This window comes from Carya illinoinensis, chromosome 13 (genome assembly GCF_018687715.1).
Source record: "Carya illinoinensis cultivar Pawnee chromosome 13, C.illinoinensisPawnee_v1, whole genome shotgun sequence".
NCBI classification, from domain to species: domain Eukaryota; kingdom Viridiplantae; phylum Streptophyta; class Magnoliopsida; order Fagales; family Juglandaceae; genus Carya; species Carya illinoinensis.
In genome coordinates this window covers 10015712-10030816 of record NC_056764.1, presented here as the reverse complement: position 1 = coordinate 10030816, position 15105 = coordinate 10015712, and the positions used below count along the sequence as shown (strand labels likewise).

Genomic DNA, 15105 nt, shown 5'->3' with positions numbered 1-15105 from the left:
ATTTGGTCGTTTTATAACTTCGATGATCTCTCCTTTATTTGAAGGTCCATTGCTATTCCTTTACTATATAAAACAGGTCTCTAAAACCGCCATTGTTCAATAGAAGATAGGGTTGTTCCTCAACCTCAAAGTTTTACTTTCTGATGCAATCGAACTGTTACAGTTAGGATCAATCTTGAGACATAGAAACGTACAAAGTAATGAAGTACTTAATTAACATGTCATATCCTTTCCTTCTGGTTTTTTCCTTCTAGTTTTGCAGGCAGATATATATATATATATATATATCTCTAATATTCAAATATAGTCCTCGTTTTTCTGAGTTTATATGAATCTGTAGTCTGTCAAGTCTATATTTTGCCGATTGTTTCTTTTTCCTGAGGCTATATTTTGCCTATTTATTGAAACTCCTTAAAATAATAGTTCCATGGCTCTTCTTTTATTCTAATTTCCACTGATACAGGCCCTACTGAATTTATATATATCTACCTTCAAGCATGAGCTCAACTGGAGGGCATCATTCAGAAGAAAGCGACTCTCCCGTTGCTGTTTTGAACTACATAAGTCAGATTCTTATGGAAGAAGGCCTGGAGAGTGCGACCTGCATGTTCCCTGATGCTGCTCTTCAAGCTGCTGAAAAACCCTTTTATGATGTACTCGGTGAGAAATATCCATCCTTAATCAATCAAATCCCTTCCCATCAAAATAGAGTGAGCACAGTGAACAAGTGTAATTGCTTTTGCAATTATTATGGTTGCAAGAGCATTGTCCGTGCTAACAAAGCTATTGAATCCAGCTTGATTTGTGATCTTTCTCAGCAGAAGTCCTCTTGTGTTCTAGTTCCTCCGGCTGAATTCACCTTCCAGTCCAACTTCCAATCCAATTCCCGGTCCTGTTTGCAGTCAATCAGCGTTCCAAGCAACTTTGGAAATTACGATATTAATGGCTCGGCCCCTCCTCTATGTACACCCCTAGCTCCAGGTTCGATTAGGGGGAGCCAATTGTTTCTCCAACCTAAAGATGTGATAAAGGAAACTTGGGGATTTCTACCACATGGCCGTAAGCATGATACGAGTTTAAGTTTCGAGAACAACAGATTATTCCCTCTAGAGCTCATGGAAAAGAATCCAGAACTAGTGGTGGATGCAGCGGAGAGAGGTAAGAGGGATCACTCACCAGGTGGAATGGAATGGAAAGAAATGATCACCAGTACTATTATGAACTCGAGTGTCGAGCCAAGAAGGAGAAATAAGCATTTGGCACTAAATAATAAGGCACCTGAGCGATCAGAGACGTTTGAAAAACTACTGCTATTTAGCAGTACTGAAGAAGATGAGTTTGAAACCTGTACTCTTGAAGCCTTAATGCAAAATGGACGAGGAACGATGTTACATCGGGGTGGAAAACAGAAGGAAGCCACATATGGCAGAACTACCGGCAGGAAAGAACGGGCGAATAAAAGTGATTTGGTTGACCTGAGGAGTCTCCTCATGCACTGTGCAGAAGCAGTGGGAGGCAACGATCTCAAGGGAGCAAATGAACTACTATTGCAGATTAGACAGCACTCTTCTCCTTGCGGTGACGGGTCCCAGAGGCTGGCCCATTGCTTTGCTAACGCTCTTGAGGCACGCTTGGTTGGCAGTGGAAGCGAGGTATATGCAGCACTCGCTGCTAAAAAGATATCTTCTCTTTATAATATTTTCAAAGCTTGCAGGTTATTGCTTTCAGCTTGCCCCTTCATGAGGATGTCCACTTTCTTTGCAACCCAAACGATCATGGACCTATCAAAGAAAGCAACTAAGCTGCACATCATTCATTACGGTATTCTGCATGGTTTTCAATGGCCCGACCTTATCCAGAATCTCTCCGAAAGACCTGGTGGGCCTCCCGTGCTGCGCATTACTGGTATAGACATTCCCCAACCTGGTTCCAGGCCAGCAGCGAGGATTGAGGAAACAGGGCGTCGCTTAGCAAGTTATTGTGAGAGGTTTAAAGTCCCTTTCGAATACAATGCCATAGCACAGAAATGGGAAACTATCCAGTTGGAAGATCTCAAGATTAACAGAGATGAGGTGATAGTCGTCAACTGTTTATACCAGTTTAGGTACTTGCAGGATGAGACAGTAGTGTTGAGCAGTCATCGTGACACTGTTTTGAAGTTTATTAAGATGATAAAACCAGATGTTTTTATACACGGAATCGTTAATGGATCCTATAATGCTCCATTTTTCACGTCACGGTTCCGGGAGGCACTGCACTATTTTTCTGCATTATTCGATATGCTTGATGCCAATTTACGCCGAGAAGATGAGGACAGGATAGTGTTTGAGCAAGAGATCTTTGGGAAAGAGGTTTTGAACGTCATAGCTTGTGAAGGAGAAAAGAGGGTTGAAAGGCCGGAGACATATAAGCAGTGGCAGGTTCGGAATCTGAGAGCTGGGTTGAGGCAACTTCCATTGAACCAGGAGATCATGAAGAAAGTGGAGACGCAAGTGAAGCTGTGTTACCACAAGAATTTCTTAGTGGATGAAGATAGACATTGGATGCTACAGGGATGGAAAGGTCGAATCCTTTGTGCTCTCTCCTGTTGGAAAACTGCCTAACAAATTTATTATTGTTCCTCCTTTCAGGGATCCGTCCTATTAATCTGTCTTCGAGTTTTCTTTGTATAATAACAATTCTGTTTGTGTCATGCATCTTGCACTGTGACATCTTGATCAGTGGATTGGCCTTTTTCTTTGGTTCGTACTTATACGTACTCGTAGGGGGTTGCTCGATCTGGCTCGATCCCTTGGAATTTCATAGCAAGAACGTGTAGTTATTGACGTTTTGTGTTGTATACACAGTTTTTTCTTTTCCCGTATGCTGCGTTATAACACGAGAGTTCTATTTTGTCTACAATGGGTTCTGGACTTGTATTCTTCAGCAGTCTCTGTCTCTGAATAAGGTCAACCTCAAAACCACCGTCCGAATAGCTAGTTTTCGATCGCGTAAGTCTTAAAAATTATGATAACCAATAGGAAAAAAAATATATTATAATTTCAAATAGATAACTGGTGGATGTTAAAATTTTAAATTTTTTAAATAATGAATAATTTTATATATGAAAATAAAATAGCTTAAATGTATATTATTAAAAAATTAATTTCTTTAAAATTTTTTTTTTTATTTTTTAAATACACAACATTTACTGACAATATAACTGCAAACAGCATTTCTTGAAGATTAATGCAAGGGGAAATGGAGTAGTCGGATGGTAGGAAAGCATGTTTTGTCTGAGTCACCTCATCCAGCTATGGTCCATTTCAAGTAATGTATTTTTGAAAATTTTGAAAACTTATAATAAATGCAAGTCCATCATTAGAAATTGCCAATGATGTAGGCCAGCATGCGCAGCCATCCACTGTGTCAACAAAACAATTATTGGAGGTTATTTTCTGGAGCACTGCTACGTATAATCCCCGTTGAGGGACTGCGTGCAGACGAATGGAGCTTTTAGTCATTTGCTCTTCAAATTGTGGTCAATTATCAAAACTGCTCCTAGCATATTTCCCTCCCTCCAGTGAGTATCTCAGCCCCCTCCAGACAGCTAGAATTCTCATATCCCTCCAGGGACATAGCCAACGCCATGTTGAACTCCGACACTGTTGATCACTCTTCGAGTTTCGTCTGCCACAGTCTGCGTCAGCTTCTCCTCCACCACTTTCGGCCACAATATAAACCCTCTGAACAAACTAAGTTTTTTTTTTTTTTTTTTTTTCCTTTTACTTCCCTTCCCACACTATTGTGATCAAGCTATGCTATTTGTTCTCCCACTACAACAGAATGAGCTTTTCCCGGCGACGTAAAATCGCCGGAAAAACCATATAAATCCCCGTTATATACCTATACCAGCGATTATCTAATCGCCAAAGATTCGCCGGTATTATTCTTCCACTTTAGATATACCACAGCGAAACAAAAAAATCCCTGTGAAAAAGTCAATATTTCGCAGCGATTTTTGTATCGCTGCCATATAGTTTAAAAACTGTAAAGTTCTATTCTAGCGATTAAAAAATTGCTGCCAAATTAATTGGCAGCGGTTTTGTAATCGCTGGAATATCAAGGCCTGGTGTCAAAATGATATAGCAGCGATTACAAAATCGCTGCCAAATCATTTGCCAACGATTCAGTAGTCGCTACCATATACTGTTAATGGTTTCAAAACATATGGCAGCAATGCAGAAATCGCTGGCAAATCATTTTGCAACGCTTTTCTAATCGTTGCCATATGATTTGGCAGCGGTTTTTCTATCGCTGCCATATGCTTTTGAAATAGGAATATCATATGGCAGCGATACAAAAATCGCTGCCATATGATTTTGTAAAATGGAAACTATATGGCAGCGATACTAAACTCGCTGCCATATAATTTGGCAGCGGTTTCTTAATCGCTGTCATATAGTTTTCCTGTTGCGAAACTATATGGCAGCGATACAAAAGTCGCTGCGATATCATTTGGCAGCGGTTTCTTAATCGCTGCCATATAGTTTTTATTTTACAAAATTATATGCTAGCGATACTAATATCGCTGCCATATGATATAGCTATTTCAAAAGCATATGGCAGTGATAGAAAAACCGCTACCAAATCATATGGCAGCGATTTTTCTATCGTTGCCATATATGTTTCCTGTTTCAAAACAATATGGCAGCGATACTAAAATCTCTGCCATAGGATTTAGATTTTAGTAGCGACTCCAGAATCGCCGAGATATCATTTTCTGTGTCAAAATCATATGGCAGCGATATAAAACTCGCTGCTATATGATTTGGCAACGACTAAAAATCACTGCCAAATAATTTACTGTTAAAAAATGATATGGTTTTTTAACATTATTGACGGTGATTAAAAAATCGCTGGAGAAACCTGAAAATCGAATTTTATATAACCTAGTAACCCAATATTCTTAATGGGTCTCATTTATACTTTCTCCATTCATCCAAATGCACCTGATAGACATGATCATTTAATTTTCCATACTTCAACAAAAATATCGCTAACCATTTCTATTCAATTCAAAATTTTCTTGTATGCATCAAATGAATTGACCAACATTCATATAATATCTTTTTACATTGGGTGGTGCATTATATGAATCATTTTCCATTACAAACTGAGCTACTAATTATATAAAAGATAAATATCACTAGTATAAGTTATTTCTAAATGACTCTACTCTCACTAAAACCAACAACTACCAGTAAAACATCTCATATTAGTTCAGGACTTTTCACCAACAGTCCCATCCAATAGTTCTACATATGACTTTTACAAAGAAAGGTGGTGAACACAAAGATAACGCCGCTCCCACAACTGTCAGCCCAATCGGTGGTTGGCCATATCACCTGAAAATAACATGAGATATCCACAAGGGTTCAGGAATTGAGTCCACAGTTGTTTTTTTTTTTTTTTTTTCAAAACTTCACCCCACTTAGTTTAAGAAAATATAAATGTAGTGGATTTGTAACGAGCAGTGTTCCAATATTAATCATAGAGGCACAAGGTAAATATTCTCAATTATGGCATGCTGTTGAAAGTGTATTAAGTCTTGCAGAGATGAGATTTATTTGTTGTTAATGGTGAGACTAATAACTTACTAACATTTGTACATATAAATGATACTTTGGGCGATTCAAGTCTTGGACAGAAAGTGGCTAAAACGTCAAAAGCTAGTGAGTGCCCTTCATCTCATCCTATAATAAGCGGTTTGATGAAGAATCTCGGCCAAAAAAGTAAATGATCCTAGCATTTGGATGACCAAAAAAAACCCTATTTTCATGTTGTTCTTTCCGATAGCTAGCTGCAGCATGCAATTACTAATTGATATGGGGGTTTCTATTTTATACTAATATATATATTTACTCGGCTGTATTGGTCGTAATTCTGCATGTACCCCTACAAGTTTCTCTAGTTTTTATTTTGGATCACATTAACAGAAAGCAAAAAATTAAAATCAGTTATGTACCTTAGCCAACTATTTTTTAAGTTCATGCCATAATAATTTCTAGTAGGATCGATGCGATTCAGGACAGGATGTTTTTCAGGCTCAAAGGCTGACATGAGTAGCATGCATGCTTGGTATATTGCTACCCAAAAGGCATGCCCTTATGGCTCTGATCTGCATATATCATGCCATATTAGACGTGAGAAATGTTGATCTCGAACATATCAAACTAATGATCAGTTGATATCCAAAGATGGGACAAACAAATAAAAACTCATTTCAAATATACCTCAAACCAGTACATATATAATTGTTAAAGAATCGACAAACCTTTTCATTGGCCTTTTCTAATTTTTTTTTAAACGTTTTATTCCCATCAATTCACCATCTTGCATGCGCCAGGTACAAAATGGGCACAGTAGTTAAGAAGTTGCTTAATATTCAAGCAGCCATGGATGGATGGATCTATGGTGCATGTGCAATATGCTCGAAGAAGCATGAGAATTTTAGACTAGTCGAACATGGGGACTCAATTTAAACAATCTTGGACAAAAAATGATGAAACAAGACTCAATTTAAATAAGCAAAATGTTGATTCAATTTGTTAACTCACTCAAGGGCATAATCGTTGAAGAAAGGCATGAGCATGGAGATAGCAATGGTTGTCAAAATAACCCTGATTGTGTCCTGCTTAGGCAAACCATACCCCTAAATTATTCCATACATGATGAATTAATTGAACTTTGTCCAATGACCAATCAGTTGTCGACTTCACGATATATTTAATCTAAACTGTGGGCAAAGTTCAGGTCTTATATCTAACCTAGAGTAGTGGTCAAACTTGATGGGTCGATTCCCAACATCCCATGACAATCTGGAAAATCACAATCCAGCTATTTGAGATTGGTTCTTAGAATAAATTAACCATTTTATGGAGGAGTCTCATATTGTTAATTAAGTAAAGCTTCAATATGCATGCAGCAGTTATACTAACTTTGTTGGGGGTGAAAAACATTTCCTTTGAGACTCACAGAGCACCAGATAAGGCGGCAGCAAAATCAGCAAGCAGCAATTAAAAATAGATATTACCATTTCAAGGTTTTTGTCCCCTTCCATTATGACAGGTGCACCACACCCAAAACTTAAGTTATAATATTGCAGTGAGGGTATTGTAACAGAACTTATTCACTGATGAATGTAATCAGGGTTGAAGCTTACCATCATTATTTGGGACATGTCGAAGAGCTTCATCATTTTGTAGCTTGCCCAGACTTCCCTGTTGTAAAACACCAACAAAGGAATTATTTTCTGCCTAAGCAGAGCATACATGAGACTCATCATTTGATCATTATCTATGGAGCTAAACACTTGGCACGATACAACCTACAGCACATGCTTGAATGCTAAGGAAAAGTGTATAACGAGCACATATTATAATTACTACTTCCACGGGGCTTCCTTAAATACTCTGCCAAATCAAACATATTCTAGGAAAGCATTAACTGTACTTAAATATAAACACACGTTTTTTGTAGCCACATAAGTAAAACACCATTTCAAAGGCAACCTCTTGCCCCTATTTTGAATGAAGCCATTCAGATCCATAAACATGTTTTAGTAGTAAAATTCACAATGATAAATAACAATTAAAGCGACATTAGAACAAGTTATAATGATTACCTTCACTCTATTCCCCATGTGTTTAATTTTGGTAATTCAAACCAAATAAACAAGTTAGTCTAGTATCTAAAAGTAGGGCGTTCATATAATTTTTTAGGTCTGGTTTCTGTTATGTTAATATGTCCGAAGGAGACGGGATTAAGTTGACAAGTGACTTTAATGAGTACTATCTTAGCGATGGTGTTAGTAAATCTCTAACACCGTGGGTGACGCCTATTTTACTTTAAATAAACCTACAACACTTGTTGGGTTTCTTCAGTCCTAAGATGGAGAAAGAAGCAAGATCTTTCTTGCCTAATAGAGGGGAAAAAACCTAAAACCTCTCTAATGCACAAATGGTTAATCTCTGTTGAATATCATTAACAGAGAGTATGGGAAAACCAGTGGCAACCTCGAGACATATAAATGAATACTTCCCTTCTTGTACATAATTTTGGTAACTCAATGCTCTTTGATCTTGCAATGCCTTGTTGTTGCAAATGAAACATCCTCATTTTGACCAAAACCCTATGGAAGCTACTAGTTCTGTTATTTAAGATAATATGTAATATAACTTACATTTATAAATAACTGTATGATATACTTGAAGACAATAAATGAGATATAGAAACATAATAGTATCAGCTGGGAGCTAAAAATGCAAATACAGAAATACCATTCCAGCTTATCTGATTCATTTGCAACTCTCTCCTCCAAAGAAGATTCAGTTTTGATTAAGTCTGAAATGGAAGATTGTACGCGTCCTCCTTGCTTCTCATCTCAACCTCTAAGTGAATAGAACTGGGTCTCATTACAAAACAGGTAGAGATGGATGAACAACTCCAAAATACTAATATACTTTATGGTAACAAGCCCAACCCTTTAAGAAAAAGTAACTTTTCTTTTTCCCCCATTTACATGAAGAAACATACAACCAATCCCACTTACCATGCACTTTTTCCAACTGCTTCCCTCACACTTTCAAGCTTTTACAAAAGTGTTACTCCCTTTTTTTCATCATTTTGTTGGAACCATATGATGCAAGGTGTCAGCCTCGTAAAACCTAAAGAGATTTGTTCCAATTTCCCCTGCCAAATGTAGCAATAAAACACCACCACTTCAAACCTCAAAAGTTGAAACCCACAAACTGCACTAAGCAAAAATTAATAGTTAAAAATTCATAGGACATAAATCATACCTCCATAACTCAAACTGGCAATTCCTTTTACTTTATATTTATATAGATATAGTAATATCTATATATATTGAGATGGATATATTTATATAGATATATATATATTGCCCAGTTGTGATATTGTCTAACAAAAAACCACCCAATCCAGTACAAAAAGCCAAGGAGCATGTCACCCCCCTTATGGGTCGGGGGAATCGTTACACTGAGTCTGTCGATAAGACTCAGTGAATGAAGGATGATCCTTAAAGAAAGACTGAAGCAATCTATCAGTCTGCATCTAATGCTCCCTAAGAGCCTGCATCTCTGATCTCATTTCATCCAGCTGACTCTTATACGCTTTAGCATCTTTCTTATGTTGTTCAGAGTCTTTCTTGAGTCTTTCAATCTCAGACAGGTAGCATTGCATCTTAAGTTGGTCACGTTGTCTACTTGACTCGGGAATGACCATCTCCCCGAGTCCGCGCGCATATCCAGGTCGATGGCCAAGGACCTCCCTGAAGACAGTCGTTGCTGCCTCATCATTACGTTGCTCTGGTTCTAGGCCATCCAACCTACCTGTCATCTCCTTCTGCACATGCACAAAACAACGATTATTAACATAAGTTATGTCACCATATTATGCATTTATTATTATCAGAAATAAACATTGTAGGGAGATGGACTGTATGGAATCTACTCACGTATGTATCTTCTGTAGCATCTGTCATAAACTTGTTCTTCTTCTTCGACCAGTGCGTCTCTTTATAGAAGTCAACCAAATTTTCATTCTCAGCGCGCTACATGTATGAGCAACACGTATAAGAAGTTTTTTGAGGTAGAAACATAAGTTTATTGTGGTTGACATGTGCATGGAATTACAAAGCACATCGTGTTAATCAACCACTACCCAACTTTCTGGTAATAATATCACAAAAATGCAAAGGAAAATTGATTCACATGTAGAGGAACGTTTTTTTAGAAAATATGGGTTTGGAATGCGATCAAGTCTATTAAAATGAACACGGTCAGTTGGGAGGCATTCTCATACCTTTTGCTCAAGGATTCGGACGAATGATTTACGTCCTGATGTGTGATTAATTGCCTGCTTCTTCCCGTTCTCCCGGTTTTGAGATGAAATTTTCTACAATGCACACGTTTTTTGGTTAGCTATGTTGAACAACCACTATATTTGCCTCTTTAGACATATTAATGGAAGGATTTATTACAGAAATTTGAGTTTGTTAATATATACCTTAAATGCATCGTTGCCCCACCTGCCACACAACTTGACCCATACAAGAGGGTCCACCAAGCTTGTCCCACTAACTAACGTCTCTTCATGGCTTTCAAAGGATTGGTAAATCTTGTGCAAATCATGATGGAAGGAGTTGAAGCGCTTATGAAGTGCCTTTGTCACCGTCAATCGGTGGTTTTCCCGTTCCCAGTCGAACACCAAGTCAGACTACAATTCAGAGCAAACTAGTATTAATGTTATGATTATGAGACATATAAACCACTTCAAACTCATCAATCGACTTGAATTGATGTAACTTATCCGAACACGATCAATGAGCTCCTCTTTCATGGCTTCTGAGACATTGGTCCAACGTGCATAACTGATGTCACAATATTGTTTAACAATCCATGATACTCGTGTCGTGAACATAGAAGCATGCTCACAACACGGGGCAGTCTCACCATCGTTTATCTTTAAAAGCACTTTCCCGTGCTTTCTCACCTTCTCAAACTCGATGCATCTAGCAGGCCCACGAGTTCGTTTTCTTTGTTGCTGCGTTACTTCAGGTTCTGTGGGGGCATCCGCAACTGTATTGAAAAACTCACTAGATTAGTATATGTAATTATAAGAAACATAATTATAACAAACACATATTTTGTCAATGCATTCAGTATATATCGAAAAAGTCAATATATCAGTTTGTGGTATACTAGCGTCCTCCAATCTCACGTCTTCTCTAGGAGGTGATTGTTCGCGCATCGGTGAGGCTTCCCAAATAGGCGCTGGTGTGGGAATTGGGTTGGTAGATGGTGGGGGACTTGGGGGCTATGTGGAGTCATCCGACGAGGATTGATTACACTCCTCAGGGCTGTGATATGAGGCAATTTTCGCTCCCCTTGGTCGGTTGTGGCGAGCCGAGTACAGTACATGGCGCCTAGCACGAATACCTCGCAGCCTCCCTCCGCCTCTAGAACTGGGTCCCGCTCGGTCACCTGCGTGTGTATTATTACAAAATAATTTTAACAAACGTTAGGTCCATTTCGTGAAAAAATCTGAAAGTAATACGAGAGTGGTTCGAAATAAGATCAATTATCTACCAATTTCAACTGTATCTTAGTAGACTAACCCTTGCGTTATGATACACATATAATTAGAAAGGCCATGAAGAGATTAGTCTAAATTATATACCTTGATAATTAATAGCGCTCCTCATGCCGCCAGCTTGAAGATGGGATTGCATGATAAATTGGTCTTGTAGGAGAAAGCAATTCCAACCAAAACTTGTCTGTGCAGTGGTTTTCCCTTAATGCGACGTAGTATTGTTTTCCCCTCACCTAATCAAGCATAATTATAGAAATACACATCATAAGTCAAACAAATTTAGAGCAAATAAGAATATAAAAACATCGAAGTGATATTCTACATATTAGTTCAGTCATAGAAATCAAAAAGTATACTTAATGTGGATAAAAAAAAAAATTAATCAAAAAAGGTATTTCATACTTAATGGGTTTAATCTGTTGTACCAACCTTAATGCAAAGAAGTTCCTGGCATATTTTATAAATCTGACCCAACATCATCGTCTGTGGATAGGTCCTCCGCATCTGAATATTCCCCCTCACTACACGCATCTTCAGAGCCAGAATTCATCATGTCATCATTAATAAAGTCGGATGAATCTATGCATTGACCATCCACATGCATGACTTCCCGTGTATCAATATGACTAGGTGGTATATCAAGTCGATCCAGTGGAGTTGACACTGGATCAGAGTTATCACACTGCACTGGTTCATAATAATATGATGACTCATTTTCTTGATCGGCCTCATGGGTACTTGATTCGCCATCATGAATGTGACGCCCCCAAATTCCGTTTGGAATTAGATGAACATTTAAAGCATCGAGACATGCAACACAAGGTTACCTACCCCCGTTCATGACATATAAGATGCAATGTTCCTAACATGCATCTAACATTATGCAATATTCGCAGCGGATAATTTTTTTTAGCAATACTATGCACCAAATTGAAAATATCCCAAATGCTTAAAACATACTTCATACATAAAGACCTATTGAACAGATCACAACACTAGTCCAAAATGGTTATGATCCAAAAAGTACTAGAGATGCAACTCCATCGTACAAGTAGTAATTTACGTTAACTACTATATTAACATTGACGTCGCATCGTCGTTTAGTCAACTGTGTCTAGTTGATCAGCTCCTGATTCTCCTTTAGGTCCTGTAACAAGATCTACCATTCGGGAGGAATGGTAGTTGGGACTACCAAAGTGAGATTTGATTACAAATCTCAGTAAGTTAACAAAAAACTTCCATACAAGCTAATGATGCATGAATGACAGTAAAAGCATAAATGCATAATCAAATTCATAAGTAATTAAAGCATAACTTGGCGTACAACATAACATAATTGACATAACTTAAATTGAAACATGAACTGAACTTGACTTGACATTAACTTCATCTGAAACTTGACTTAGCATGAACTTGCTCTGAAACTTGAATTAACATGAACATGATATGAAACTTAACTTATCATGAACTTGTTCTGAAACTTAACTTAACATGAACGTGATATGAAACTTGACTTATCATGAACTTGTTCTGAAACTTGACTTAACATGAAAAATACATACTCCATAGTTGTTGTGGCCCCATGTATTCTACGTGTAAATACATACTCTACAGTTGTTGTGACCCAATGTATTCTCCATAAATTTGACTTAACATGAAAAATACATACTCCACAATTGTTGTGGCCTCATGTATTCTACGTGTAAATACATACTCCATAGTTGTTGTGGCCCCATGTATTCTACACAAACTTGACTTAACATGAAAAATACATACTCCATAGTTGTTGTGGCCCCATGTATTCTACGTGTAAATACATACTCCACAGTTGTTGTGGTCCCATGTATTCTATGGAAACTTATTCTTTAACTGCTTAAATACATACTCCACAGTTGTTGTGGCCCCATGTATTCTACGTGTCACAATTGCTGTGTCTCACGTAGTGTATGCGTCACAATTGCTGTGACCCCATACATAAGTAATCAAGATGAAACGTGACTGGAATACGAAAGGACTGAAGTCCTGACGTAACATAACGTGACTTGAACATAATTTGAAATACATGACCAACTTGAGATAGAAATATTTTGTAACATGGCATAACATATAATAGACAACATATTTAACATGACATACTTGCAACAGTGAATATTACATGACTTGATATACATGTAATAGATGGCATACTTAGCATGATGTACTTGTAATGTACAGCAATACATGACAGAATATATTATGTAACAGATAAAAACTGATGACAGAATAAATTCTGTATAACAAACAATTACATGATGACTTGGCATGGCATGACATATATTATAACACACATACATACACTGTAGCTCCTTTACTTAGCACACATACACAGTAGACTGCTAGTAAGTTAAAAGCTAACTTACCTCGATCTCCGCGTTTCTTATAAAACCTCAAGCGCGATCACGAGGAACTATAATTAGTGATTCTAAAAGTTAGCACTGAATCACTAATAACTTGAAATATGAAAAATACTAACCTAAAGAGTAAAATTTCTATTTTACTCTCTACATGTAGAGAAATGACCGTTTTACCCATAACTTAAGGATTTTGCATACTAACTCCAAAAGTCACCAAAATTTACATGAGGCATGTAAATTTTATCCTGAACTCAAATATCAATTTAGAAAAATTTAAAACTAATCACAACTATTAAAACTCTATAGGGCCGAAATTCCCATATGCTATTTCCATTGATTTTTGTTTCAACTTGTTTTGATTAACCTTTTGATCTATGACTTATAAAGATGTGATCTTCAAACCAAACCATCACATGGTTTAAAAAGATATCCTAAAATATATATATAAGCTTCTAATTCAAGATCACATGGTTAAAAATTAACCAAAACATAAATTTAGCCAAGAACATCCACACTTTGGCTTATCTGAATATCTCTTTGCATAAAATTTCATATCTTTGAAACTAATATCAAATATCTTCAAAATAATAATATAACATGTATATAAGATGCTTATGATCCTCCAATAAAATTATCAAAGTCATTGGAATAGGTTTAGACCACCAAAGAGTTAAACTTTCTCAAAACAGAAACTGTTTTTCCTCTTCCAGTTTCTAAGTTTCTAAATCTAAGAAAATATTTCATCAAAACCTTTAATCATGCAAAAATCCTCAACCAATAGTCATATATACATGTTAACAATACTCCATAAAAATTTCGGACCAATATCTATCCATTAGCTTGATCAAAAACTCCAAATTATAACATATTCTCCAGTTTATCTTCCAGAATGACCTTTTTATAGTTTATATAATATTTGAGTGACCAAATGATCTTTAAATTGGACAAATAAGATATCCACATAAACTGGACTCAAAAAAGAACAACTTATATGAATGAGACTTTATGATAAAACACTTACAAAAGCTTCGAAATGGGCGTGTAAAAGAACTCCTAAAAGCTATCGAGAGAGAGTGTTTGATATTCTTTTAATGGAAAGTATAAATGAAGATAATTTGGTGGGGAGGGGTGGCTGAAGATACTTATGGATGATATATGGAAGAGATGAGGCTGGAGTGAGAGTTAAGTATAAGACTCTCTTACCCGAAGTGAGAGTTAAGTGTAGGACTCTCTTACCCGGAGTGAGAGTGGAGTGTAGGACTCTCTTACCTAATAATATCTACAAAAATCAATTCAAGATATTTTTACCCAATAATATCCACGAAATTAGCTTAAAATATTTTTATCCAATAATATCCACAAAATTAGCTTAAGATATTTTTATCCAATATTATCTACAGTTTTGAACAGACGTTTTGTCCGAAAATATGAAAAAATGTTATTGCGCTATAAGACCTTAAATAACCCTCCGAGTCTAATGGCACAAACCATAATACATTTTGACACTTCTAACTATCTCCAATAATCAAAAACACACTTCTGATACCATAGTAAA

The 15105-nt window shown here is 36.9% G+C and overlaps 1 protein-coding gene across 1 annotated transcript; it reads left to right on the top strand.

Moving 5' to 3' along the window:
• Positions 1 to 467: 467 nt before the first annotated feature.
• Positions 468 to 2823, top strand: LOC122292649 (scarecrow-like protein 14). The gene has a single exon (XM_043101104.1). The coding sequence runs from the start codon at positions 498 to 500 to the stop codon at positions 2601 to 2603; it is 2106 nt and encodes a 701-aa protein (XP_042957038.1). The 5' UTR covers positions 468 to 497; the 3' UTR covers positions 2604 to 2823.
• The last annotated feature ends 12282 nt before the right edge of the window (positions 2824 to 15105 follow it).

Excerpts from the sequence above, each read along its gene's own strand:
- LOC122292649 (XM_043101104.1), top strand. The coding sequence starts at position 498 with ATGAGCTCAACTGGAGGGCATCATTCAGAAGAAAGCGACTCTCCCGTT.